General features: G+C 42.5%; 1 protein-coding gene across 4 annotated transcripts in view; it reads right to left on the bottom strand.

The window, feature by feature from the left end:
* Positions 1–18,477, bottom strand: part of THSD1 (thrombospondin type 1 domain containing 1) — a 30,575-nt gene extending 12,098 nt beyond the window's left edge. Inside the window, exons 1-4 of one of the 4 annotated variants that reach the window (XM_064645740.1) lie at positions 13,769–13,862; positions 12,278–12,416; positions 7,294–7,345; positions 5,973–6,938 (exon numbers count right to left, since the gene is read on the bottom strand). In XM_064645740.1, the coding sequence (XP_064501810.1) occupies positions 5,973–6,938; positions 7,294–7,336 (1,009 nt within the window). In that variant the 5' untranslated portion in view covers positions 7,337–7,345; positions 12,278–12,416; positions 13,769–13,862. Of the gene's footprint in view, positions 1–5,972; positions 6,939–7,293; positions 7,346–12,277; positions 12,417–13,768; positions 13,863–18,247 lie in introns of those variants that run through there. The other 3 variants (XM_064645742.1, XM_064645738.1, XM_064645739.1) reach the window with 3 other exon arrangements.
* Positions 18,478–26,813: the final 8,336 nt, after the last annotated feature.

Genomic DNA, 26,813 nt, shown 5'->3' with positions numbered 1-26,813 from the left:
CCTCACCACTGGCAGAGGGGCTAGTTGGAGAAGGACCTACATCCTTGCAGACTACTTTGTGTGAGCAGCTTGGTGAATTCCTACCAAAATTTCCAGTGTGTGAGCTAACTCATTTCCCTCTCTCCACATTCCTTGCTTGCTTAAACGTCTGTTAATTAGAGTCAGATATAGAGCCAGACTCAGAAAGATTCTGGTTGCCTCCAGTGCTAACACTGGTGATAGTGGAGGGTGCTTGGCAGTCTCCACATTGATGCCTGTGGGTTCCAACATACAAGAACACTTAGCAGGAGTAATTTTTTCACATTGACGTCAAACCTAAGATGTGCCCATTGCTCCCAGGCACTTTTCACTGACTTGGGCTTCGGCTAAAGGCACAGAGTTCCTTAGCAAAAACACCTGGCATCCATAACTTTGGGGCTAAGAAATGTGCCTTAAGCAATAGGAGAGCAAGAAATGCTCCAGCTGCAATGAAAGATGGGAGATTTAAACTTCTGCAACTTGCTCTGCAACCTCCTGCAATTACCAGAATGCAAAAGAAAATGAAGCATAGTTTATTCTCCCCCAAGGAAACAAATTATTAACCTCCATTTAAGATAAACAGATTGAAAGTGCCAGGGGGAAAAACAGAAGGTATGCACTGCAAACAAGCTCTAATAAGCGTGAACTTTTTTCACATACAATTGAGGAATCAGTTATCAACGTGAAGACTGATAAGTTAGTTTGAAACAGCTGACAGTTGGCAGGTCTGCCAACATAAAAGATACATGCAATTAACTGTGTTAATTGTTGCTCTGCATAAACATCTCCCCTCAAATTTCTGTGCTCATAAGACTTTGTGCATGCAGTGCTATCCATCAGCATAGTCAGCAAGGGACACTCAGCATCATCCCTCCAGCCTGATGCACGTGATAGTCCTATGCACTTCAACAAGGCCAGTGATACGGGACAAAATCACTGATTATTTACAAGTTCACGTAAACATCTACGCTAACCTGGGGAATTGCAAGCTATTTTTGTAAGCTGAGATCAGTTTACATGCATTATATGGGTGTTTGGACAAGATCTTGGAAAACACCTTTCTCAGCCTTCCATGGAGATGAAGCCTGGGTACACTGAAATGGCGGCATGTTCCAACAAGTTACTAATTTGGACAATGAAAGGACAAAGATCTCTTCAAAGGAAGAAAACGTAGACTCCGCCTGGGAAAACTACAGTCTTTTCCCCACAAATAGGCATGTTTAAGAATTGTAGAGGCACAGCCTAAAAATTATTTTTTCCGGAAGCTAAGAGCTCAGTGACTCTGTAACACCTGATTTATTCCTAATGTGTAGAGATGAAGCATTAACTGACACAGAAGTGGATGGGGTACGAACCAGCCCATTCCCAGATCCCCTGCATTTGCCTGTTTCTAAATAAATGCAAGCCAGGTGCATATTTAGGCTGTAGAGCTAATTGCTTCCCAGACAAGCAGGTCTGATTCATACAGTTTTATTCAGGGAACAAAAATTTGATGGAAGTTGTATGCCCCTATCTAACCCCCAGATATCCCACTTACTCCTCTCCTCCCTTACAGACCACTTTTCCCTTCAGGTCTTCCCCTGACTTCCTCTTTCCCTTTTCTGGCAACAGCTGTATTTCTTATGCCCTGTTGACATACTGATAGTTTCTCTGACAGCTAGCAAAAGTCAGATGAACAAAATTCATCTCTGCTGTAGGCAAGTGCAAGAGACTTCACTGGGAGTCACACTGAAGTTGAAATTGGTCTCCGGAGTGTAACTAAGAACTGGAAAAGAAAGTTAATTAACAGCAAAAATTTGAAGGAAATATGCCTTTTTCTATGCTTTAGCGTTACTGAATAATTTTATCCCTCTCATCACAAATGTTTCAAGTAGGATACAGGCTAGGACACGGAACATCCTTCTAAGGAGTGCAGAAGTCTCACTGCTGGGGACACTTAAAACCCAGATGAGCAAAGCACAGGATAAAGCATTGAAAAGAATGAGCCTGCAATTCATCTGCTGCTGGGTAAGATGGTCTAACAGAGTTTCCTACCTCAGACATCCAAATAATTGGGTCAAACACTATGAAAAAAACAGCTGCATGACTCTATGTCACCTGTGTCAAACAGTGAAGAGCCCACTGAGATGAACTGACTCACATCTCATTGTTAATTTTTTCACAGGTTCTCCATTAGAGTCTACAGAAAGTTGCACAAGTGCTGGCTCATGTTTAATGGATGTATTCCCCACCTTTAACAGATATATTCACAGTCTTAGATAGCACAGGGTTTCTTGTGACACTCGTTCTGAGGCTGATGGACTGGGCTGGGAGACCTGCTGCCCTGGCCTGGTCAGGGCCACCGGGAGCTTTCTCCTTCCTGCTTCAAGCACAAGCCAGATTCCTGTTCCAACCTGGCTGGGATGAGGAGTAAAGAGCAGGATTGACAAAGGATCAGGAATATAACTGATGTCTGATATATGGAAAATACATGTGGCAAAATATCTTCTTTTATCTCATCCTCTGTGGTTTGGATGAAGATAATTTTAATAATTTAGGAACTTTGATATTTTACAAAACAATATCTCTTCTTCAAAACAATAGAGCATATGCTAAAATGAAGTAAGAACTGGCTGAGTGACAGATTGGATATGCAACTGTCAACAGAAAACCATCACTGAGTGAGAATCCATTTGGAGAGATTCCAAAGGGATTAGTATAAGGTCCAATGCTTCCCTAGTTGACATGAAAATAAATATAAAACCATTACTGAGAAAATATGTCACTCCTGTAATGACAAAAGTAGATAGTGCAGTTGTGTGGAGCACCATAGGGTACTGGCTAAGTTAGGATAATTCAAACAAAATAGATCATAAATCAGCAGAATGAAAAATGTAGGAAGAAGGAATGCAAATTGCACCTGCAGGACGGTGGACTACATACACAAAAACAGTGCAAGAGGAGTTTAGAGGGTGAAAGTTATGGCAAATTTACCTAATGCAATTGGTGGAATGAAAGCAGAGGTAGGGGTAGGGGGGAGTGCTACTGCTCAAGCAGCATCAGTGAGGAGGGACAGATGAATACAGCACCCAAAGCTAGTACCCTGGACATCAAATAAAAGTGAGTATTTAAAATAACAGAAAGGGAGTCAAAGAGAATTAATAAATTAATCAAATCCTGAAGAAATGTCTTCCAATTAAAGACTCAATCTTTTCAGTTTATCTCAGTACACTGAGATAATCTGGAAGGACTGAGATGACCTGGATGTGCAAACGTCTTCATGAAGGGAAGACAGTGGATGGGAAACAGCTATCAGAAAGCCACAGAGTAAAAGCCAGTCACCAGAGGATGAAGCTAGATGAGCTTCAGTTATGAAACACAGAGTTTCCCTTTTTAAAAGAATAAATAAATCAGAGCAAAAGATTGAGAAAAATTACCATAAAAGTCTCTGTTTTGTGGTGTCTTCAATAAAAAACTGGATAACTCTTGGGACTCAGCACCAGGGTAACTGAATAAAAATGAGGGCCCGTGCTGCACAGAAGCCCAGACTAGGGTATTTATCACTTCTCCTTGCCTTAAACCGAGTTCAAGAAGTCCAAAGCAGAGAATAAGAGACTTGAGGTGAGGTGTCTGTTGTGTAGCAGTCGCATGTTTTACTGAGGGGTCTGGGTCTATGGAGGCCACTGCACAGTGCCCTGCAGCAGAGTGAGAGGGCTCAGGAGTACACTTTCCAAAGGATCCAGGAGGCAGATAGCCAGCACAGGCAGCACAGGTTCACTCTGTCTGTTGTGGCTTCAGGCTGATGTGCCCCTCCCAGAACACCCCACTCTTTTCAAATGCCGCCTGCAGGCTTTGAAGTCTCACAGATACAGACAAGAAGTCAGATGTGCTGCAGTCTAATTAATTTCAGGTTGACATTTTATTTACGACTACATGGTGTGGTTTTGCTTTCATCGGCTTTATAGAGTTGATATTCTTATCGTGGCAGCTATTGACTTAACTCTGCTCTTCACAGGCATAGCCTGATTCTTTTGACTGTAGTTGTAAGGATGATGCTATTGGGGAACCCAAGGAAACAGAGCAGATTGCAGGAAGCCATTCCTTAATGCGGATCTCATCAATTAAAACAATTAAATATTGGGCACAGAAACATATCTATATTATATGCTAGGTATTTATCTGTCAGGGCAATTATGTAGATCATATCAGTGTAACATACCACCCAAGCACAGAGGAAAAATTAAAATTGTCTCTTCCTTTTTCCTTGAGAATTATCTCCATTACGAAAATAATATGCTTTTATTTTTAGATAGACTTTTCTATGCCAAAGGAAGAGGGAGACTGCCAACAGAGAATGCAGATGGGAAGTTAAGATGAAGGGAACTAGGTACTGAGTTTGGCATGTGTTGAAAACAGAGGTCATTTTTAGTACAGAGTGTTAATTAAATAGCTAACAGCTTTAGAACTTGTGAAAGAGTACCAAGTAAGACCACATGAAGATATGAACCTAATTAAGGTAGGCTGTGTCTGCACCGTGTGCTCTGGAGCATGTCCTACACTCTAGGTCTCCTCACGATGCCTCTCAGATACCTGCCCATGAAGTGCAATGACCATTTTTTGGCTAGAGTTCCTGCACTTCCTTTTCAGGGAGACCAGGACGGGGAGGTGAGGAAAATGGCGCACATCTCAAACCTTTCAACCCACTCTTTGAAGTGTACAGATGGGAAAGACTGATTTGTTACCTATAGACACAAGCCTGCTCCAAATGGGAACATTTACTTTTACATTCCATAGTGCAGGCACGACAACCTAACCCAACACAATCCCAATTACCTTGTGCACATACAGCCCACCCCTCACTCTGGATGCCTTTCACAAATGAGTGATGAGAAGGATATTTAGCTCATCTGCTTCCTCTGCCATGCAACTGTGATTCATAGACTCTGTCAAACCATGGACTGCCACCTCTGATGCTACAGCTGCATAAGATATAAAAATAGAATGGATAGAAAGGTTTTAAACAGGTCTGAGGAATGGGCTTAAGCTCTGCCTGTGTACTTAACTGTGATCACTCCTGACCATGATCATTCATACTCTTGGGCACAGTTATGGCTTCTGCCAGCGAGCATTCTGCCATATTTGACCATGGTCCAGAGGACTATATGGACCACAGACTATCCCCAGCTGGCAGCTTGTATGATTCTAATCTTTCCTCTAAGGAAAATTTTAGTTATATGAATGTGACCCATGATCTACCAGGTGGCCTGAGGGGTCAGAAAATGCACCCTGGTCTGTTCTAAGCAGTAGACATGTCTTGAAAGGCTGCTTGAAAAACCTGCAAGCTGTCCAAGTGACATGACAGTGTCTTTTCCTGTAGCCAAATCCTGATTCATCTCACCAAAATTTGTGCATCTAACAGGTAGGGCTCTAAACTTTCACAGCAACTGGGCTAGAGAGAAAGACACCCAAGTGAGGATTCAGCCCACGTATTTTCTATACCCATGAATCACCCTTGTGAGATGCCTCAACTAAAAATCTAGACAACTATCTAGTGTTGGACCTTTGGCTTTTATACACTTAAATGTAGGTAAGACTAATCCTACCTTTAAAGTCTTCAACAGGCCAGATCTACAGCAGTAGCTTCTTTAGTCACTGAGAGGAACAAGCTTCATTTTCAGCCATACTAGATATATAAAACATTCAAAATGCCCTAAATGGTTTTGGTTGGTACTTAGCATTAACTTAGTGCAGCTTTAAGCTATCACAGTGGCACTTACCACCAGATATCCTCGTGTACACCTCTACATAACAGTCTATTGTGTTGCCACCTGCATGTGACATTACAACTATTTTGATTGGTGTAGGAGATCCAAAAAGTACCTATTCAGTAAGGGACACCACAATCAAACCTATTTACCATGTTGGCTGGGAAGAGTCCTGATTTTAGCTAAAAGAGGAAAAACATCAGTACAAACCCGTATTCCTTTGGATCATTATACACTCCTTAACTCTTGTTGGGAAATAGCTTCGATTTGAGAAATTAAAGAGGTCAAAGCAGTATTTGTTCTTCCCCACATCAAACAAAGTGCAGTTAAATTCTGTCCTGTTGTCTCCTGGGTGAAGGGTGTTTTCATACAGCCAAGTTGTTCTTTGACTTGGATGCTTGAGAGCCTCTTTATAGACGACAATTTTTCCACTGACAGAAGCGCACGGTGGAGAGATTACGAAGACCTGAACCAAAGTTTTGCATGTGGCTTCTGCTGCCACAACCAGTCTGCATCCAAATTTGTGGAGAAGATCTACAGGTCCTATGGAGGCAATGACGGAATGTGTTTCTAACGATGTGAGTAACACAGTGAGGTATATTTCTTGACCAACAGGTGGGCAGTCAAACTCTACCCACTGGGACCTAGAGAGTGGGATTCCTTTGCTAGTTCTAATGCCCAGAGTCTCATCAGAGCTTACTCTTCTGAATTCATAAAGGGTGCTGGTGAATATCACATCCAGTGAAATCACAGTCTCGTTCATGGCACACAACTGCTCATTTGTAAAAAGTCCAACCTGAAGGGAGCTCCCAAACACCTCTGAACTCCTGTTCAAATCAATGTGAAACACAGGCCATTCCACATGGAGGGTGGACACGCTGCTTCTGCTCCACTGGGCAGCACTGCTGTTATCACTGGGAGAGACCATTCTGAACAAGAAATCACCAGCACTCTTGAAATGGAAACACTCAAATTCTACCGTCCCCTGGGACCGATTTGCTGGAAGCTGTTTTCTTGCAATTATCTCATTGGTGCTGGCATCCAGCAAAAGGATGGATGCATACTCTGCTGTCACATTACCACCATCATAGTACTGATATTCCACAGGCACTGTGTCATTGCTGAAGGCTACATGACCTGGGCGCTCCAACAGGAGATACTCCACTTCGCCAAGAACTGAAAGGAAAACAGTTTCACAACAGTATTAAGAACCAAGCAGACAACTGATTGTTTATCTACCTTATGGAAGAAAACAAATATTTTAAAAATCGATATTAAAAAGCGGTTTTCAGTCTTTTTCAAGTAAATCAGTTAGCAAAAAAAAAAAAAAAGTTCTAGCTACTGCAGTTAGAGCTCAACACCTCTCCTTTGTGCAGGGATGTGATTTGGAGCTGCTCAAAGTCCACTGCAGTAACATGTTCAGGAAGGTAAAAAAGAGTATTTTAAAGTTAACCACAAACCACCCAAAAGATTCACAGAAAACTTAATTTATCAGGATAGATTCTCAAACCTCTCAACTTCTTTCACTTACAGATTCTTAAAGTCCACTTCACAGAGGCCAGCTGTTTTTCCATTTACTTTAGCTATAATTTAGCAAAAAAAGAACAGTGGTTTCTTAGTACAGAAACATGAAAAATGTCCCCCAAATAAAATAAAAGACTGCATGATGCTTTTTGAAGCCTCTTCTCTTTCTCCGTCTTATGAATCTTTCATTTTGCTCATTTGCATTGCAGACAGTTGAGTGAAAGCTGAAAATAACAGTGATGGTGACTGCAGCACTTTTCTTGTCTCAAATGTGGTGCAACATGTCTAAATGACATCATTTCATTATAAATGGCGCAGTCTTTTCAAATTCACTTCTTGCATGACCATGTTTGTGCAAGTTGCCAAATTATCCTGAGACAGGCTGTAACTAGTGATGATATCTGAAGCAATGAACTGGGAAGATCCCATTTCCGTTCTTAGCTCAGCTAGCTTTTCTGTGTTGCCTGAAACCTAAGGATTTCAGACACAGAAAGGTTATCTGAAAAATGGGAACTGCATACATCTATTCCTGATACAGAATGCCCTGTGAGACATCTTTATTTAATTGTCTGGGAAAAAGCTTCTGAGTCTTGGATGGAAGGTGCTATGGAACTGTAAAATTTCAGTTAAAGCAATCCTTTCATAAGTAGTATCAACTAACAATACTTTGACTTGTTAAATCTGTTACACATGTCTTAAGATTACCTCAAAGAAAGCTTTGCTGGAAAAACATCGCAACTGCCAAGGCAAGCACTCAGCAGTCAGGAGTAGCAGGACTCATCTCACATAATATTAGACGCCTACCACTCTAAGCTTCAATTTAAGTTAGTCACCTTGGATTCACTTTCTTCTCAGCAGGGAAAATGTTCAGGAAGAAATTCATCTGACTGGCTACAGACATTTACATCAGGGTGGGATGCAGTGTGCAGTAGAAAAAAAAGAGCCTATTACTCACCATCAGCTATAACATGTCCTTAAAATAACCAGCTCCAACCACATACATAAAGTCCTAATAAAGGTGGCATGCACAGTCTCACACATATAAATAATGCATATACTCTTACATATATGTACTATAACTCAGTCTTTCATTTGCATTTCCACAAGACGCTGCTTCATTTGGCAGATGGATGGTGCTCATTACCAGAAGGCTCTTTTGTATTCATTCTTCCATGGGTGGTCCTATGTATTATTGACTCCAAAATCCATCCTGATAACATAGAATTATTCATTTCCCCCATGGACTCTTCTATTGTGCTCTTATAGTATATTAGTGAACTAGAAATAATAATGAGTTTGTTCTTCCAAAATCCCTGCAAGATGAGAGGATGTCACTATTCTTGCTTAGTGTGTTAGGAACCAAGGCACAGGCACAAAGGTGAAAACTGTCAAGTATTAACTAATTGTGGATGCTCTCTGAAAGCGAGGACCTGATTTTAAATACAGTGGTCCCTCAGACATCCAAAGCAGGATCCCACTGATTCCAGCTCTGGTGAGCACATGGCACCCCAGCAAACCTGATCTCAACTTGGACACTCAGAGAATAAGAAATAGACCCTAACTGCCTGTGAAAAACATCTCTATGAATTGCCCAGCAACACATTCTCCTTGCTCTTCACGTTCTGGTTTTGCCATGTGTGCCTCCCGATTTTTTACAGCCCTGTTCCTACCATCATCTACCATCAATATCTCTTGGGTACCAGCCTAACTCCATTACTGTTATCACAGTTCTCCAAACTCCTGCCCTCATCTCTTTACCATATAGCTTTTACCTTCTACGGTTCCTTGGGCCTGCTATTAACTCTAGTACATTCCCACCTTCCTTACTCACTGCTAGCATGACATCAGGGAGCACAGGACAATCAACTCTAGTGTTCAACCGAATTGGGGAACTATGTTGCCCTGGGCTGAAGCATGTTGTATGGGGCTGGCAAAAGGAGCCAGCAGGGTTGGGGCACACTTGACCCTTCAGAGAACCTCATTACTAACTCATCTGCAAGGATTTAGATCTGTACCAGATCTAGGCAACTCTTAATAAGGACAGCAGAAAGCATGTTCCAGGCCACTGTGAGCACCAACAAATATGAAGTTCTCACAGCTATGTTAGAGCTTCCCAGTGAAGTGGCTGTGAGTCCCTGGGGTTTTGTTTCTCTGGGAGTGGGCAATTTCTCTACAAATTACAGAGATGCATTTCTCTACAAAGGAATTGGCTAGATTCAACTTAGCTGAAACATTATAAAGGAAAAAGAAATCACACCATGGCAAAAACTCAGCATGAAAAAATTCAATTTTAAGCGTTAAACTTATAAAAAAAACATTCAAGTGAAAGTAATGAAAATCACTGATGTTTGTACCTACTGCTTTAGCATTCTAACTCTCTTTTACAACTGTCTTGACTCTCTTGCACTGTTTTTTTATTTGGAATGGCTGAGACAAGAAGTAACAGCACAGTGTATGCAGGTGGGAGGACTGGAGAGAAGGGCAGGGAACTGCCATATCCCATCAACCCCAATGTAGATCACTTAGGAAGTGAGGAAAGTGAGCATTACTGGAGCTCAGCACCGGAGAGCTCTGGCTGGTGCACCACAGTTCACAGCATCCTTTTCCCCATGTTTGGTAAACAGCACAAGAACTTTGCACTCTTGGACAGCCCACACAGCACTTTTTCATGATGCTCCCAAAGGCACCTCTCAGAAGCAGCCAGCTTCCACCACAAGCTCCTTCAGCTGACCTCCAGCCTACCATTTGCCCATGACTGTGTCATGTGCCAAAACTCAGTCCCAATTGTTTGGTCAGCCAGTCAGAGGCAGCTTTCAATGCATTTGTATATTTTCCTTTGTCATTACAATGGTCTCCCACTGCAAGAAGCCTGGATGTGGTGCCAACAATCTGCCAGAGCAGTCTTTGTAAGAACTCACTCTTAGAAAGATCAAAAGAAAAATCCTTGTTGTGACTGAAGAGCAAGAAGAATTACTTGAGGAAGCTATTTGGATACTTACTTATTTTTAAGAGTGCTTAAGCCAACTTGGGTTGTGCTATTGGCTTGTCAGCCACCAGTAGCACAGAGCTAAGAACAAAAACATCAGTAAAACTGATAAGAAATGAGAATACTATTTTGTTGTATGTTAGGGCTTTTTTAGCACTACAGTAATTTTTCCAGAGCATACTGGAAATAGTCTTGTCTGAAACAGAGAACTATATGAGTGAAATAGCTATCTAAAAACCATGTACACGCGATACTCAAAGATGTGTATATGCAGAACTGTTTGGAAGTAATTTTCTGAATTATGGACTGCCCTTTAACTGGAAATAAGGCAAAGGTTGATGCACCTAAAGTTTGCAGCAGAGATTTAGCTCATTAACTGCATCTTGTAGTTACATACTGCACTATGCTCTATACAGTTCAGGAATAATAGCTTTTACCTCTGAGTCAACTAGTTGTGAATGCCTACAGGATTGGCTCACTAAGAAACAGTGCATATTGCAATCATTCATCTCACTTTTTGACTTCAGTGAATTTAATACTTACCTTCACTGTGTTACCCGCTCAGTGCAGTATTCCTAACTGGGCTGGTTAACTTTGTCTTAATAAAGTAAGAAGTGGTACTAAAAGCATAGACAAGTGTCTCCACTTCTACTGGAACTAAATTCATCTAAAAGATGGCAATTCTTCTACAGGTTCTTTACATCTTCTAGTGATCCCTTGTTCTAGAGTAGAGATGGAGCAAGCACAGAGGCATGAACAGCACACTTAGCATTCAGTCATTAATCAGATTTTTCTCATATATGAAGAGCAATCTGCGTACATTTTTGGTCCATTTCTCTCCTTCGTAAGGTATCTTCAGCTCTTTGGTGCATGAACTACCTGCTGCTACAGCTCTTTTCATAAGTGGGGATTAACCACTCCTTTTCCCATTTTTCCATATTGTAGACATTTCAGCAGTGCAAGCTTAATCCTTAGCATGGTTTGACAATGTGCTACAGTTGTCACAATGCCTGCTTTTAAACTAGGAATGAAAATTTCTAAAACATAGGTATTGTTTAGGAATGAAGAGTCCCATTTTCAACATTTCTAATTCCCTGTGCGATAAGGAATTAATTCCCTTTGCAAATCTACTTCCTACTTATGACATTCAAGAAAAGGATAAGACACTATGCATATGATGCCCCTCAGCTTGTAGACATCTTGCAGTTGTCTGACTGAACTTAAGATGTCTAACCTCCCTCCTTGGCAGCTGAAGGTGAGAAGGAGGTGCTCTTTCATTCTGCACATCTCTGTTGCAGATGGGTAGGAGATGCTTTCAATATGTGCTGATTTGTGCATGGACTACTCAAACGAGACTGACTGTCTCTGACTACCTGTCTAATTTTATGTGACCAACACTGAATGATTATGAATATCACCCTTTCGATTCTTACATGGTCAGAAGAAAGAACACTTCTGTTGTTCTCAAAAGCTCTCTAAGTGGCAGCTTAGGTCCATCAGGTGGGGGCTCACTCAGCCATAGCAGGTTGCCTGTACTGTAGATGCTTACATCTCAGCCAACCATAGTAGGTTCCTTTTCTAGTAATGGAGAGAAATAGGTAGTTGTGTGGCGCAGTTCCGCCCATCCTAGTATGGATACCTAAACCAGGTCTATTTTCCATGATGTTCATTAAATATTATGAAAAATAAGTCTTACAAGTGAATACAGTTCTAGTTGCTGCTTCTATCACAGCCGGTCCCTTGATGCCCATGGAAATCTGTTCATTTATCTTGTTTAATACTCTGAGCAAATTTACAGCAGGAAAGATTCCTGCCACTCTGATCTAAAGGGACAGTTTATGCAAGTTGCATTTTCCACCTAAATACTGCATAAGATCTAACTTCTGTGCATATCAGTGGTAGCTTCTGTAGCATCTGATTTCAACAGATCACCTGGAAACATAAATCCAAAACTACCTTGTGAATGCGCACAGTGTAGTTTTCCCCTGACAGCTCTAATACTCACCGTAGTCACAGAGCACTACTAACAATAGATTTGAAAAATCTTTCAACATCTGTTTCATTCTGACCAGTGAGATCCCAGGTTCTTTTACTCCTCATGTCCTTCTTCAGCTCCAAAGTGCCGGCACGTTTTCCAAGAACACCTATAAGTTAAAAAATTACAGCTGTCTCGACTTTGTTTCACAAAATACAAGAAGACAGACATCCCACTAATAAGCATAAAAAGAAAAAAAACCTATTAATCAACATTTCTCCCCCATCTACTTAAAATTACTAACACTGTATCAGTGGATCTGAATAAGCACAACTACAGTTCACTATACAATAAATTTTTCCTCCTGAAATGTCAGCTCCTGAGCCAGAACAACAAAGACAGATCACAACGCTGCACTGAAGTAACTGCTGCTGTGCATGTCTTATACTAAGACCAAGGCTCACAATAGCAAAATAATGAATATTTTATACAAAATATAACTCTGATCTCAGCACATATCGATACTGGAGATTTACTGCTGGTTCACAATTCATATCACTTCAGGCTTCGTTTCATAACTGCTTTCAGGCATGAAAGAAGCTCAGTAGCAAACTACTTTTTTGGTCCTCAAACTCCTCTGTAATTCAGATCCGGTAATATATTTAGTGATATTACTAGATTTATAAAAGACCTATAACTGCCTTTCATGTCATTCAGACTGATCAGATGGAGAAGGTGCTAACTTTCACTTTTTCCTCCATGATTTTTTAAGTTTACATTCTCTGCAGCCTTGGCTAAGCCAACATAGAGTTCTTTTTGGCAAGTTTCCCAGTTTTATGTCCATGTGGTTTAAACTAGTCTTTATGAGGCTCATAACAATTAAATAAAATAGGTTGGAAGCACAATGATAGCAGCAAAACCAAACAGTTTGCTTCAGAAACATAAGTAGGAGGGAATCTAAAAAGAGAAGTTCTAACTCAGAGGCCATTCTCAAAATATAAGAATTGCTCTTCTGTGTTTCACAGGAGCACTTGCAGGTCAGTCTTACTGTGCTAACCATCACACAAACATGCAAGAAAGGTCTTGATCCATTAAGTTTACAACCTAATTTTATGAGAGAAATCTGGCACTGGAGCAGGCAGAAGTTAGGAATGAGCAAAACTGCGGAGAATAAAGGTAAAACATAGGAACCAAGTACAGCAAAGATCAGGTACACCTTTAGGAATCACAAATGAGGTATTACAACAATTACATTGCTCGACTTGTTGAACTAAGAGGCAGCAGATGTGTTATTTGAAAGCTTTTTGAACTGCTCTCTGTGCCAAGTGGCTGGAGAGAATAATTTCTAAGAAAAGACTAACAGTAAAAGCCCATTACAATAATAGCTGTACATATCTGAAAGGAATAATCATCATCTGGCCCACGAACTTGACAAGATTCCAGAAAGGATTAGATAGGGACAGTGATACCGTCACCACCCACAATTTCACTTCATACGCTGTAAATTACAGGAAGACAAACCTTATGCCTCAAGAGAGGGGCAGGCTGCTAGCAGAGGGTGGTGGAGAGCCAGCCTGCTTCCTGGAGCAGTTGCTCCTTAACTGTCCCAGGCTACTGGCAGCAGGCACAGCATCACATGGGGACATCATTCCTAGCCTGTATCGTTCCTGGTAATTAATCAGTTAATCAAAACAAAGAATCGAGGTAGCTCAAGGAAAAAAAAAGCGTGTGTCAGTTAAAAAAAATAATTGCAATAGATGCCTTGGCCTCTAGCACAGCTGCTCAAGGAAAATAGCAGAAGTTATGTGGCATTGCTGTAAACTGCTCTGAAATAATGAGGGGAAAAACTACTTTGTGGGCCACAACCGTGATTGTGCTGGATGATTTAATGGATCCTTTCCATTTCTAGCTTTCCAAGCTGTGTATTTTTCAAATGGTTTTTACAAATACTTCTTTCAGAGAGTCACACACAGGCAGGTGAAATTCAAATAATCCTAATCTCAGTCTAATGAGCGACACATTACATGGAGGAAATGAAGCTATGGAAGGGACACCCTTCCTCTGTGTTATCTTGGCTTGCTTGGGAAAAGACTCCAGCATGCAGTGTGGGCAACACTCAGGCTAGAACTGGAGTATTTGAAACAATACCAAAACTAACTTTCAATTAGTGAGATCAGGTACCTCTGGAAGCCTAGCCCGGGGCTACTTCACCCTCTGCACACCTCTGCCAGCACTGGATTGCAACAGGAGCCCTCCCACCTCACACACATATAGCCACTTTAGGCTACTGGCTAAAATACAGCCCTGCTTTAAAACAAAGCTCCAATTAAACTCTCTCCTTGAACCCTCCCTGAGTTCTTGCACCTTTGTTAGCTCAATTCTAATAGCACTTCTAAATGCAAGAATTGCTGGCCCATTTTTGGTGTATTATTGCCCCTCTCCTTCTCCTCTCCTTCTGCACAGGTTTGTTCCTCTCCCCTCCTTCAGTTTTCCCTCCTTTTGCCTCCTCTTAGTTTTGGACAGGTCTTACACTCAATTCAGAATTTTCCTCTCTCCTCTGTCTTCCCTAAGCCAACTTCTTTCTAGATTTGTTTTCATTTTTAGGTCTTCTTCCAAACTCACATCTTTCCCCCCTGTTCTATTATTTTTCCACTTTTCATACATAAAATTTTTCTTTTTTGAGGCAGACAGTGCATCTGAAATGGCTTCTACTCCATTCAGATCTTCTACCTCAAGTTCATTAACTTAATGAGATGAAAAATGATTGAACAGAGAAGGCTATCAGACTTGGAATAATTGGCTTTTTTAATTTATTGCTCCCGTGGACAAGTATGAACTGAGGCTCTATTGTGTGAGATGCAGCAGAAGCACAGCAACATAAAAAGATGCTTTCTTCTTCCAAGAGATGGTGTAATGGACTGACTGGAAGCGGAAGACTTCCTCTCCAAGAGGAATTTGAAATGACAGATGAGGAGGACATAACCCATAAAGTGCCTTGGAAATGAAGACCAAGAGGCTTATGTGTAACGCAAATGACACAGGAAAACTTTGAGTCCCTGCTCTGCAACAGATTTCCTGTGCGATCTTGGTCACATCACTTAGTTTTCCTGTGGCATAGCTCTCCATTGAAGACAGTACCTCACTATCTGGTATAGGTATTACAGGAATAAATCCACATCAACTGTGAGGCTTGCAAGCACCACAGTGTCATGACCTGTGTAAGAGCCAAACATGAAATTTAAGATTTTATTTACAATATTTTTTGCAAATAAGTAACAGAATAGGTTACATATACTGTCTATTAGAAACACATATATTAATCTATTCAAATAATGCCCCTATTTCTCTACATCATTAAAATCATATAGTATTTTGTGATCATTTTGGTTTCACAAAAAAGCTCCTAAAATCAACTAGCCCAAATCAAAAACAAGCCCCAAGCCATCTTGATTTATGACTCCCAATACTTTCTGCAGCAGTATCCAAGGCCACAGTACGGATATGACATTTCAGAAACCTGCCACATCTTCTGAGAGCTGTCACCTGCTGATTGAGCAGTTACCACCTTCGCCAGCTGCAACCATATAGCATTCAGTGCCTACTCCCACATCCTAAGGGGGATGAGAGGCAAATGAGCCTTGAAGTTAAGAAAGGGACATCAGGAATTAATCAGATCCTCCATCCAAGCACTGAGTTTATTGAGAACACAAACCCATGGCACTCGAAACCTCTGTGCTCTGGAGCCTCATTCATGCAAAGGGAAGTGCCACTGATGGATCCCATATTTCCTCCTACCCATGAGCACCCTCAGTCCTCCTCCTCTTTGCAAACGCCCAACATGAGCTGAGCCCTCCCCTGCCCCAGCCCAATCCTCCTTTGGTAATAGGCCTGTCTTGGCTCATCTCTTCTCTGAGCACAGCCTCGGTTTCTCCTTGTCCCCCAGACCCCATAGCTCCAAGTGAAGGCTGACCCAGCCATGGCACAGAACTTAAGGCACACGTGAGAGCAAGGTGGGAGAAGGGCTTGGGAAGGAATAAGTGTGTGTGCAGGGGGCTGTCAGGTTGAGAAGTAATCCTCTTGGAGCCAATCTGCCTCCCCCACGAGCACTGCCCCAAGCAGCAGCACCTATTCCAGCCACCCCAGCAGACCCACCAAGAAGCCAGCCAGCCATCTGGAGTGATGCTGTCAGAAAAATAAAGATATTTACTGGAATTTAAATCAAGCAAAATGTTGACAGAATGCTGGGGGAGGGGGGTAATCCCAGATGAAAAACAATGTCCTTAATAGCTGTCCAGTAGTTAACATATTTCAGTTGTATTTGCAACCCAAAATCTGCACAATTCTGGTTGTGCATGAGAGGCTGACAGTAAAATAGGCTAGAGAGAGAAAAGCCTCAAAGTCCCTAAATCCTCCCTACATTTCACAAGCAGCACTAACAGCAAAAAGAAATGTGTATCTGCAACATTTCCTCAAATTTAAGGTATTTTATCTGTATGGCAGGAAAGAGATTAATTATTTTCAACCAGCATACACTTATTGCAATGGGATTAGGCAGCTATTGAAGTGTTACTACCTGCTGGGAATTTCAAAACTTCTCATATAATCTTTCTCCTCTGACATTAAAGAGGGAACACCTCAGGTATGCATTACATTTTATCAAAATCTAATCACTGCTGACCAGTCAGAGTGGTCAGGGCAAAAATATGCCACTTCTCAGAAGATATTGAACTTAGCCAGAAATATATCTATGTGATGTCTGCCACAGCAGGGGGCTAGAGCTGACATCCTCAAAGGCATCTTTCATTCTTATTTACACATCCAACAATTTTACATTGTTATCAGATAATGACTTTATTAAAATTATGCATCTAAATTCACTAGGATGAAACTGACAGCATCAGATCCCCTGTGTACACAGAAAAAAAAAAAATTAGCTGGTAAAGCCTATTTTCATTAACATTTGGGATCATATCCCACAAAATCCTGGGATTTCTCAGCCCCGTTCTGATAATAACTCAGCAATTCATGAGCTAGCTGGCCAGCAACATCTGTCCTTTGAAACCAAAGGGCTTACAGTAGATAGAATATATGGATAATATTTACTTCCGAAAAAGTACAGCGAAAATAAGCTTACTAAGCATAAGGAGATTTGGGAAGGTGTCCAAGAAATAATAAATAAAGAATGCAAAGAATTAAATATATTAGATCAGACCTTATGGCATAAGGGAAGGAACGCAGTCATCCGTTCTTTCCCTCCCCCTCTAGAGAGTTTTCTTTTTTTTAAAAATATATATTGTTCACTGTTTCTGGAATTCCCCTTTTAGTGCAGTTTATTTTAAAGATCACAGTATGGGGAATACATATTGCACAGCCGAAACAATGAGAAGTACGTTTGAGAAGCAAGTCTGAAATATCGTGAAGTATCCGTGTTAAAAAGAGAACTGGGAAGCTTTCTCCTACGGATTACCTTGGGTTTAGCGTTTATTCACACGGTTTCGTCTGGTCTAGCGACTGTTACAAAGTAGAAACCACCGGACACAGTGAAAAACACTAAAATTAATCCTACTTATCACAGACTCTGATGAGAAACCAGTGCAGTCGCTCCCCATGCCGGTGCTCCCAGCACCTCGGGAGAGCTGGAACACCGGGGCTCCGGGCGGGACGGCCCGTGCCTCCGGGACACTGGCGAACATAGGGAAGATCTGGGCGGCGGGCATGGACAAAGCCAGGACCTGCAGTCACAGGGGTTGTTTTTAAAATCCCCCATAACCGAGCGTCACGGCGCGGTCCCGTCCGCGCCCCTCGCACCGACCGACGGGCTCTGCCCTGTCCTGCCCTGCCTGTGCTCGCCGGGCTCCGCGCCGCCACACGCCGCCCGGCCGGCTCCGCGCCCGGCTCTGCCCGGGGCTCCCACCGCCCCAGCCCCTCGTCACCGCCGCCGCGGGGGGACGTGCTCGCGACCCCCGGGCTCGGCTCGCCCTCCGCCCGCCCCGCGCTCACCTCCACGCCGCTGCCCGCGGCTCTGCGCGGGCGGAGCGCCCGGCGGGATGAGGCCAGAGAGAGATCCTTCCCGTGGAGGAGATGCCGCCGGGGCTGCCCTGGGCGCTCGCTGCCCTCCGGCGGCGGCGGCGGCGGCGGGAGCGCTGAATGGCGGCGCGGCTGTCAGCGGGGCGCGGGGCGCGGCGGGCGCCGAGCGAGAAGAGCCCGCGCCCCTGGCGGCGAGGCGCTGCCCGGCCCTGCCCAGCCCAGCCCGGCCCTGCCCTGACGGGCCGCACCGCCCTCACACGCCCGCCCGCCGGCCGAGCTGCGGCGGCCCCTGGGGCAGAGGGCATTGGGGAGGGATGCGGCCGCCCGCCGAGGGGAGGACGCCCCGAGAGCCTTGGCCGTGTGCGCCCCCGGTCTGGGCCGGCGGCCGGCCCCGATGAGAGCCCTGCCGTACCCCGGTGCTGTGCGGTGCGGTTTGCATCGCAGCCGTACGGACCGGCTGAGGTCACTCGGTCTGTTCATCCTGGAGAAGAGGAGACTGAGGGAAGACCTCATCGCTGTCTACAGCTTCCTCATGAGAGGAAGCGGAGGGGCAGGCACTGATCTCTTCTGTGGTGACCAGCGACAGGATCTGAGGGAATATCATGAAGTTGTGTCAGAGGAAGTTTAGGTTGGATATCAGGGAAAGGTTCTTCACCCAGGAGGTAGTCGGGTCACAGCACCAAGCCTGACAGAGTTCAAGAAACCTTTGGACAATACTCTCAGGCACATGGTGTGACTCTTGGGTCTGTCCTGTGCAGGGCCAGGAGCTGGACTTCAGTGATCCTTGTGGGATCCAACTCAGGATGCTCTGTGAAAATCACTCTCCTGCCACTCGGCACCTGCCCAGGCACAAGCTTGCACATTGGTGCTGGTTGTTGACATGAAGAGAGCAGTGGGCAGGCGGGAGGCCGATGTCCAGGGTCAGCGAGTGAGCTTTCAGTGGTGAAGACAGAACATCAAATGGCAAAGAGCAGCACCAGCTCCTTAGTGTGCCAAACATCACATATATATGGGTATTTGTCACGTCCAGTGTTTATGAATAATGTTCAGGAATTGTTGTTACATGATAAAACTATGCTCTTGCAGATCTTTCTTTAAAAAAAACCTTTCCATCTGTTTTTATGCAACAGACTCAGATATTTCACTGACATGGAGTCTATGATTTAAATACAGACCAATGGATATCCATATACCCACCAAGCTACAAAAGGGTTTCAAGGAGCATTTAAATCAGGCAATGTTACATGTAATAAATCTTCCTGCTTTTCCTAATTCATTTGCACTAAGTGTGGGCATGACATAAAGGCCCAAGAGTAAGTAAATGTAAGTAAGTTTTGGTGTCCAAAACTATGAAGAGATTAAAATGTCCCTCCTAGTTAACTTGTATCATTTATATGACCAAGAAAATACAATTTCCACATGCCCCAAGTGAATGCTGAGGCCAAACAGCTGATTAGCCACCCACCGCTGTCACTCGGCTCTGATCAACCTGCGCTAAAACCCTTTTCCGTATGCTAGCTGGGGTCTGCGGTGGTTAATGATTCACAGGCACACTGCCATCTGGAGTACTGACAAAAACCTTCAAGAGGGCAAGATAAACATTGAGGAACTCGGACTGTATTTTGAACAGCAAAAAGTGAACTATTCATTTATTCCAGGCTGTTTTTAAACATTTTAATTTTAATAATTCAAATGCCTAGTATTTTCCTGGTTTGTTTTAATACAGGTGTGTACAGTTTTGTGTTAATTCAGCTGTCTTTTGGTGTCTGTAAGATTATGTTTGATGTTTTGGAGGGCAAGGGATACACACGTGTGTATCCAGTCTGATCAGTGAAGGACACTGTGTTTTGCCACCAGACACTTGCAGCTACACAATCTGTTATATGTCATGGGGTCAGATTGCTCAACCCTTCCTTTGGATGCTTAGGAGCTTTCTGTGCCCAGTCCTGGTCTGTGTGACTCTGGCAGCAAGAATTTAGCTCCAGGGAGTGCCACTGTAGAGGTGCTAAGGTACAGAGGTGCACAGTTGTGCCAGGAGCTCCAAGCGGATGCAACGTGGTACTGGTTTGGTTTGAATGAAACAGGAAATAAATCACATGTGGTAATAAAGAAAATAATACTAAAAGTAGATTCCAGATGATGGAGAAGTTCAGAGGAGAGTGAGGTGAATGGCTCCCTGCTCTGAAATGTCTGCTCAAGTCCCAGGACTGAAACTCCAATCTCACTTGCTGCCTATATTTAACATCTGAAAAATCTTACATTGGCGAGTGTATTGCCAGGCTTTTTCCCCCAATGAACACAATCTTTTGAAGTTTTAATCACTAAGAAAAAAATCTTTTTCCTCTGTTGTAAGGCAGAGGAGAAAGTAAAGAAATCCACGCAGCAGGAAAGAGTCTGGAACATGTGGCAAGATGTTTTACTTGTATCGCAGTATTTTGCGCTTACTATAGTGCCTTTGATCCAATGGCCTTAGAGTATTTTATGAGTTATGAGTGATCTTTGATCTTTTTGTTTCCCAATCCTGATGAAAAAGGCTTTGTCTTGTTTTTTTTGCCAGAGTAAACTGATTTGCTTGAGATTGAGATTATGCTCAAACTGTAAAGCCAGAAACAAAGCCAGGATGGCAGCTCAGGTCACTGTGCTCTTTCTCTGTGCCTTCTTTCAGACCCATCTCACCTTCCAAAAGGGAACAGAGTCCAAAAAAATAGTGATTCAAAATCACAAGTTGCCCCTATGTTTACATGGTAAAAATTGTAAAGACCCTTGATAACAAAAGGATGAGCTCAGGAAAAATACACAGGCTACTTTATTAAACCATTTGAAGCACGCTGGATTATGTTTGCACATAACACACCTGCTCTGATACTAAGGACTAAGATCTGTCTTTGTTAACGTGCCATCCAAATTTCATCAGGAACATATTTTTCATTAAAATGTTTCAACGGAGCTGGTCTCTGAGGCATCTGAGTGGCAGTGGATAAAATGCTGGGTTTCCTTGCCATTAGAGTTGGTTTCCCTGGAGAGGGAGAAACTAATAAAGAAGGGACAGGAGAACAAGGGAGCAGATGAATACTCATTTAGTCCACAACCATAATGTTGAGAACAAAATTAATTTAGACACTGAAGAATACAAAGAGAGAGTGACCTTTAATTGCTGATCCGTAGCACCAGCCGCCAGTGCGATAAACAAGCAGGGAGCATGCAGATGGATCCCACCTGCGTGCAGATTCCAGGTAGCCGCTCTGCTGAGGTGGCCCGTGTGGATGAAACATTAAAGCCAGCCATGGCAGGAAGGTCAGGCAGGAAAAAGGATCCTGGCCTGTAAAAATGGGATTACATGTCTTCCAGCTGCTGGCAGCTCTGCAGAAAGCACTTGCACATGTAGTGGTGGGCGGGGGCTGTGGGCAGCTGCCCCCTGCTCAGCCAGGCCAGGGCAAACCCAAAACAAGTCATGGGTACTTATAGAAGGGCACTGTCACCAGATTGGCTGTGTTGGTGGTTTTCAGTGGGCATAAGGTGCTCTGTTGGTTTCCCCACTGCCAGCACAGTTGGGTTGGGAAGAAAATGTCTTTTTCTTCTGTTGGCATAAAAACAAGATCATGTAGTAGCACATATTGTCTACAGACCACCAGGTGTGAAAGCAGAATGGCTGGCTACCGAATTCCCTCTCTGCTCTGCGTAGGGGGGAAGAGATGTGACACTATGTGTGATTTCTATCTGTGCAAAATATGCTAAAACTCTCCTCTTGCTGATATGAAATTGACCTCAAGCTTCCCAATGGGAGCAGTAATAATATCCTGACTCAGAAAGAGAAGCATGTGAGCCAAAGAAATTTCTGTTCGCCTTCATCTGCACTGGCAAAGGAGAATTACTTGTGAAACCCCCAAAGCAGTGCTGGCTGGGATACAAGATAGTCATCTGTTATGGATGATCAAGGTAAGGGCCAAAACGGTAATATAAATATTTGGTGGTTTAGGAGAAACTTAAAAAAGCTGGAAACTGGAGGCTGGAAAAAAAGAAGAAACTGAACCATGTCCTTTCCTAAATGATACCTCTGCATTGTTCAGGAAAATTTCTCGAGCTATTTAAAAAAAAAAAAAAAGAGAGAGAGAAATGTTGCACTGCCTGACTGCCGTCTTGATTGGAAAACTGACAAGAATATTAATAATTTAATGACCAAAGGCATTTAAATTAATAAAAATAAGTAGAAAAAAAAGGTAAAATTGTTAGAAACTGTTCAAAATTAGAAGCATAAAGCTGGTAAAGAACTTAAAAGAAGATGAGATCTGCAGTCAGTAATGTTGAGTGATAAGGTATTTGTGTAATTTTAATATATATTTAAAACAAAAGAATGGTTGCTATTCAACTGATCTACTGTTATGTGAAAAAGCTTTTAATTGGAATGCAAAAGAAACACAGTAAATTGCTCTGTTCTGGTTTGGGGGTGAAAAACAGATGATAAAGCCATGCTCCAGGTTGGTAAGAAAATAATTCCTGTACCAATGCAAGCCTGAGAATGTAAAATAAGAGCAGCTCCAGTTAAAGAACTTAAAGTCTGCATCTCTGGATAAACTTGCATCCAACAGTTTGTAAATGTTATTTGCCCAATCACTTGTTCTGGAGATGCTGTGGAGCTTTGAGACCACTGGATGAATTATCATCTGTGGGTTTTTATTGTTTTGATTGGTTTGTAAAAAGAGCAGCCCTGGCTGATAAAGAGCTGTCAGCCTTACCCTGATTCCAGACACAGGGATGCAAAAGCTGATAATCAAAAGGGAGAGCACCATCACCAATGCCACTTGACAAAAGTTGGTGGAAAATGCATTTTAGATGAAGTTACAAGTTTGGTGAGTAAAGGGAGCAATGTTATAATGTAATAATACTTTACATTTCCAGAGAACATTTGGTTTGGTAACCCCTGACATTTCCACCAAGGATGCTTCTGTAGAATTAGCACAGTATGCTTTAAAAAGATTAAGTGTTCACTAATTGGTCTCAAAATGTCCTTTTAATGTGTAATTTTCATGCAGGATGTATTTGCCTAAAGATTTAAGTGTGGATTAGTCTTTAGCAATTTAAAACTTCATCAAGACCTAAAAGAGGATCTAACATCTAACTGCTCAATTTTTCAGGTAACACACGAACTGGGAGAGTGGTAGGTTCTGAAGAAAAGTCACGACCACTGAGCAATCTCTGAGTAAGCTGGGCTTTAGCAAACAATGCTTATTTTAATACAGCTCCCATAAAATTACACATCTTGGAACAAAGATTGCAGAACAGGATGTGCAGCTCCCTCCTGGGGACTCATTACTTTACACAGATCTGGAGATCATACCGAGTTGTTATCTAATCTTGAGCTCCCACGGTCACACCAGTTAGTTTGTCCTGCTGCCCACAATTTTGGAGCAGAGAACAATGTCACCTTACTTTGACAAGTCTTTTGCCATTATCCCACCTGAAAGTATTATTGCCAAAGCACAAGAAATATGACCTTGACCAGATTCCTATGAGGAAACACGAAACCACTTGCAGAGAGAGTAGTTAGCATGGGCATCAAAATAAAGAGATGATCAAGTGAAATTTCAACCATCACTGTGAAAAATAATCACACACAACCATAGCACGAATGACAAGCCCTGAGGAAGCAAACCTGCAGGAAAGCATCTGTAAGCTGCCAAGGAAGCTGCAGGGCAGGTTGAATCGGATGAAGCTGAATGAAACCTTTCCATCTACACTGTTGGCTAATAAACCCACTAAGGCTCAGGCTCATAGTTTTTCTACTGTGCTTAGGAAAAGTCTAGCTTCGGATACCCACTGGGAAGCCTGCCTGCAGTGCACTTAGTCTAGTGCAGTTTTCAGAAGACCACCCTCAAACCCCACATTCCCTCTTAAGATGCTCACAGGAAGGAAAGTCCAGAAAAAGTTTAAGTCATATTTGCATCTGGGGTGTGTGGATGGGGAGTGAACTGAGCACGAACATAGGTTCAAGCACATGTTTGATAGCGTGGACATGCTGTCTGTGTGTGATGGCTGTGAGTAAACTGGAGGAACAAATTACCTCTGCAGTTAGGACTTTTACTATAGCTTTCCCTGGGCCCCTGCTCGTGTTCACAACTTAAGGTGGTTATTAGATAAAAGCCTTTGGAAAAGCAGAAAAAAGGACAATGTGGTGGGCAAAAAGAATCCAAATGATTTATGTTTAAGAAACAGTTACATTCCAGGACACCAGGCATGACAGGAACTCAGGCTTAATAAAGCACTTATTAAATATAAGGTCCAGTGCTCAGAAGCCAAAGCTAAACAAACTCTGATTATGTACACCAGAAACATATTTCCAACAGGTAATAGTCACCGGAATAATCTGCCAAGGGCTGCAGTAGGATTTCCCAGAAGATGCAACCTCTTATTGTTTCTAAAGAGAAACTCTACTTCAAACACAAATTAAGTAAGGGAAGTCTTACAGCCTCTGTTACCCGAGAGGTCATGCAAGATGGTCATGATACTCTCTTCTGGCCTTGTAACCTATAAATAGATTAGAGTCCCAGTGGAAAAAAATAATTATCCTTATCTTGGGCTTTCCCAAAACACTCTGAAAAAAACAATAGAAATGCAGAAAGATCAGAAATAGTCACTTTGCAACAGTTGTGTCTGGTCTGGTATTTCTACTGATTTTGATTTTTACTGCAGAATGTCTTCTAAGATCTTCTTTCTTCCTCTCAGAGTCAGCCATGCCCAATACACCCATTTCCAGAGCTGCTAACTAGTCAATGTTTGAGAATCATAACAAAGGTTGGATTTGAAGTCGGTGGGAGTTTTGCCATTCTCATCTAATGGGTGGATCAAACCAGAGTATCTTTGCAATTTAAGGACACACCTCAAATCCTTCATCCAATGCAAAATGAAACTCAGAGGAATTATGCCACACACACACACAGCTGCTGAGTCTGGCTGAAAGAACAGACGTTTCTCATATATCGTGTCAAATATTGTTATATTTAGGCAACATTTGAAAAGAATTCTACTTACATGAAGCGGGTCACTAAATAGCCACTATACAAATGCCATACCAGCCACAGACACGAATGTATTCTGTGCAACTGTGCTGCTTTTATTGTTCTTTGCAAAGAGAGAGTGCTTCACATAGCATGTGTCCTCCTGCAATGTTTTTTGGTTAGAATAAAATAACAAATCCTGTCTTTTAGTTTCTGTGAGTGTTCTGCACGCACGAAGCAAGTGACGCAGGAGCACCAATTTGTCTAATGGTTGACTTCAAAAATACAGTGAAACAGCATTTAGATTATCAGTCCCCTCCTTTACTTACTTACTGAAATAATTTTGATGATAATTTAAGTACATAAAATAGTTTGAATTGACAAAATAACGTAAAACATCTGAATAGTCTGAGCCTTACGATCACAGCAGGACTACTAGATTCACGACAGTGCTGTGACTATTCCCCTTTTTACCTTGAACTTGCTGTCCAGCTCTGCTGTCAGCATGGCAGAGCAAGGTTTAATGTGCTCTTTCATCAGTAGAAATTTGAAGTCACAGCATTCGCAGTCCAGTGGGGAAGCAGGAGACCCAGGAGCCTACCTGGTCTTTGGTCTGGAGCAGGGATACGAAGCAGGGCGGTTCCTGTCAGGTGTACCTCTCATGAGCATGTACCAACTTCCAGGCTATGGGGTTTTCTTAAACTGAAGTTGTCTCAGTCACTCCTGAAACTTTTGTGTTTCCATGTTGTTTGTTTTGTTTTTTTTTTTTTTTAATTTGAATAATACTTTAATTCTAAGCCCCAAAGAAAAATTACTCTCAAGCCTGCTGGCCAAGACAACTACCTGGGAGGTATGGCAGACACTTGGCCCTCTGCTATAATAAAAGTATTTGAATAGATCCTTAAAGTACAGATGAATGTTGCCAACAGACATGTCTAGAATATTCTCTCATCTTGAGGACTTGTAGCTCAGTCTTGGGAGAAAAAAATGATAGTTGAGGTCTTCCCAGATGAAGATGACCTGGAACTACAGGGTCTTGTATTTCACATGAATGCCTAAAGGGCTGAGAATCAGGATGAAATGGGAGCTGCAAGAATAGGAGAAGCAACGTAATTGTTAGATTTGTCAATCTAGCTCAACAGAAAATACATTAGAGAGGGAGTTCCTCCCAGAGAATTTCTGATCAAATCCACAAGTAACTTTGAATTGGCCATTCCTGCCTTTTCAGTGCGTATTTTGAAAGAACTGTCCAATTGCAAATGAGAGCCTCCCTAGCTTCTGGAAGAAGGAACTTCTACTGTTGGCAACAGGCTCCTATTGTCTCCCACTACTGTCCTCGTGAATTCAGTGACAATACTCACACTTATTTTAGAAGAAGCACAGTCAGGTTTTTTGGACAAACCATAAAAGTCCTGTTAGAAGAACTGAGCATCAAAGAGTTTAGCTAATCAATATGCACCTGGTAATGATTATTAAAGATACACTTCTGAAGACTTCCAAATACACACATATGCATACTTTTCAGAGGAAAAAATCTGCACTTCAGA

Source organism: Pseudopipra pipra, chromosome 2, assembly GCF_036250125.1.
Source record: "Pseudopipra pipra isolate bDixPip1 chromosome 2, bDixPip1.hap1, whole genome shotgun sequence".
NCBI lineage: Eukaryota > Metazoa > Chordata > Aves > Passeriformes > Pipridae > Pseudopipra > Pseudopipra pipra.
This window is presented reverse-complemented; position numbering and strand designations above follow the sequence as displayed.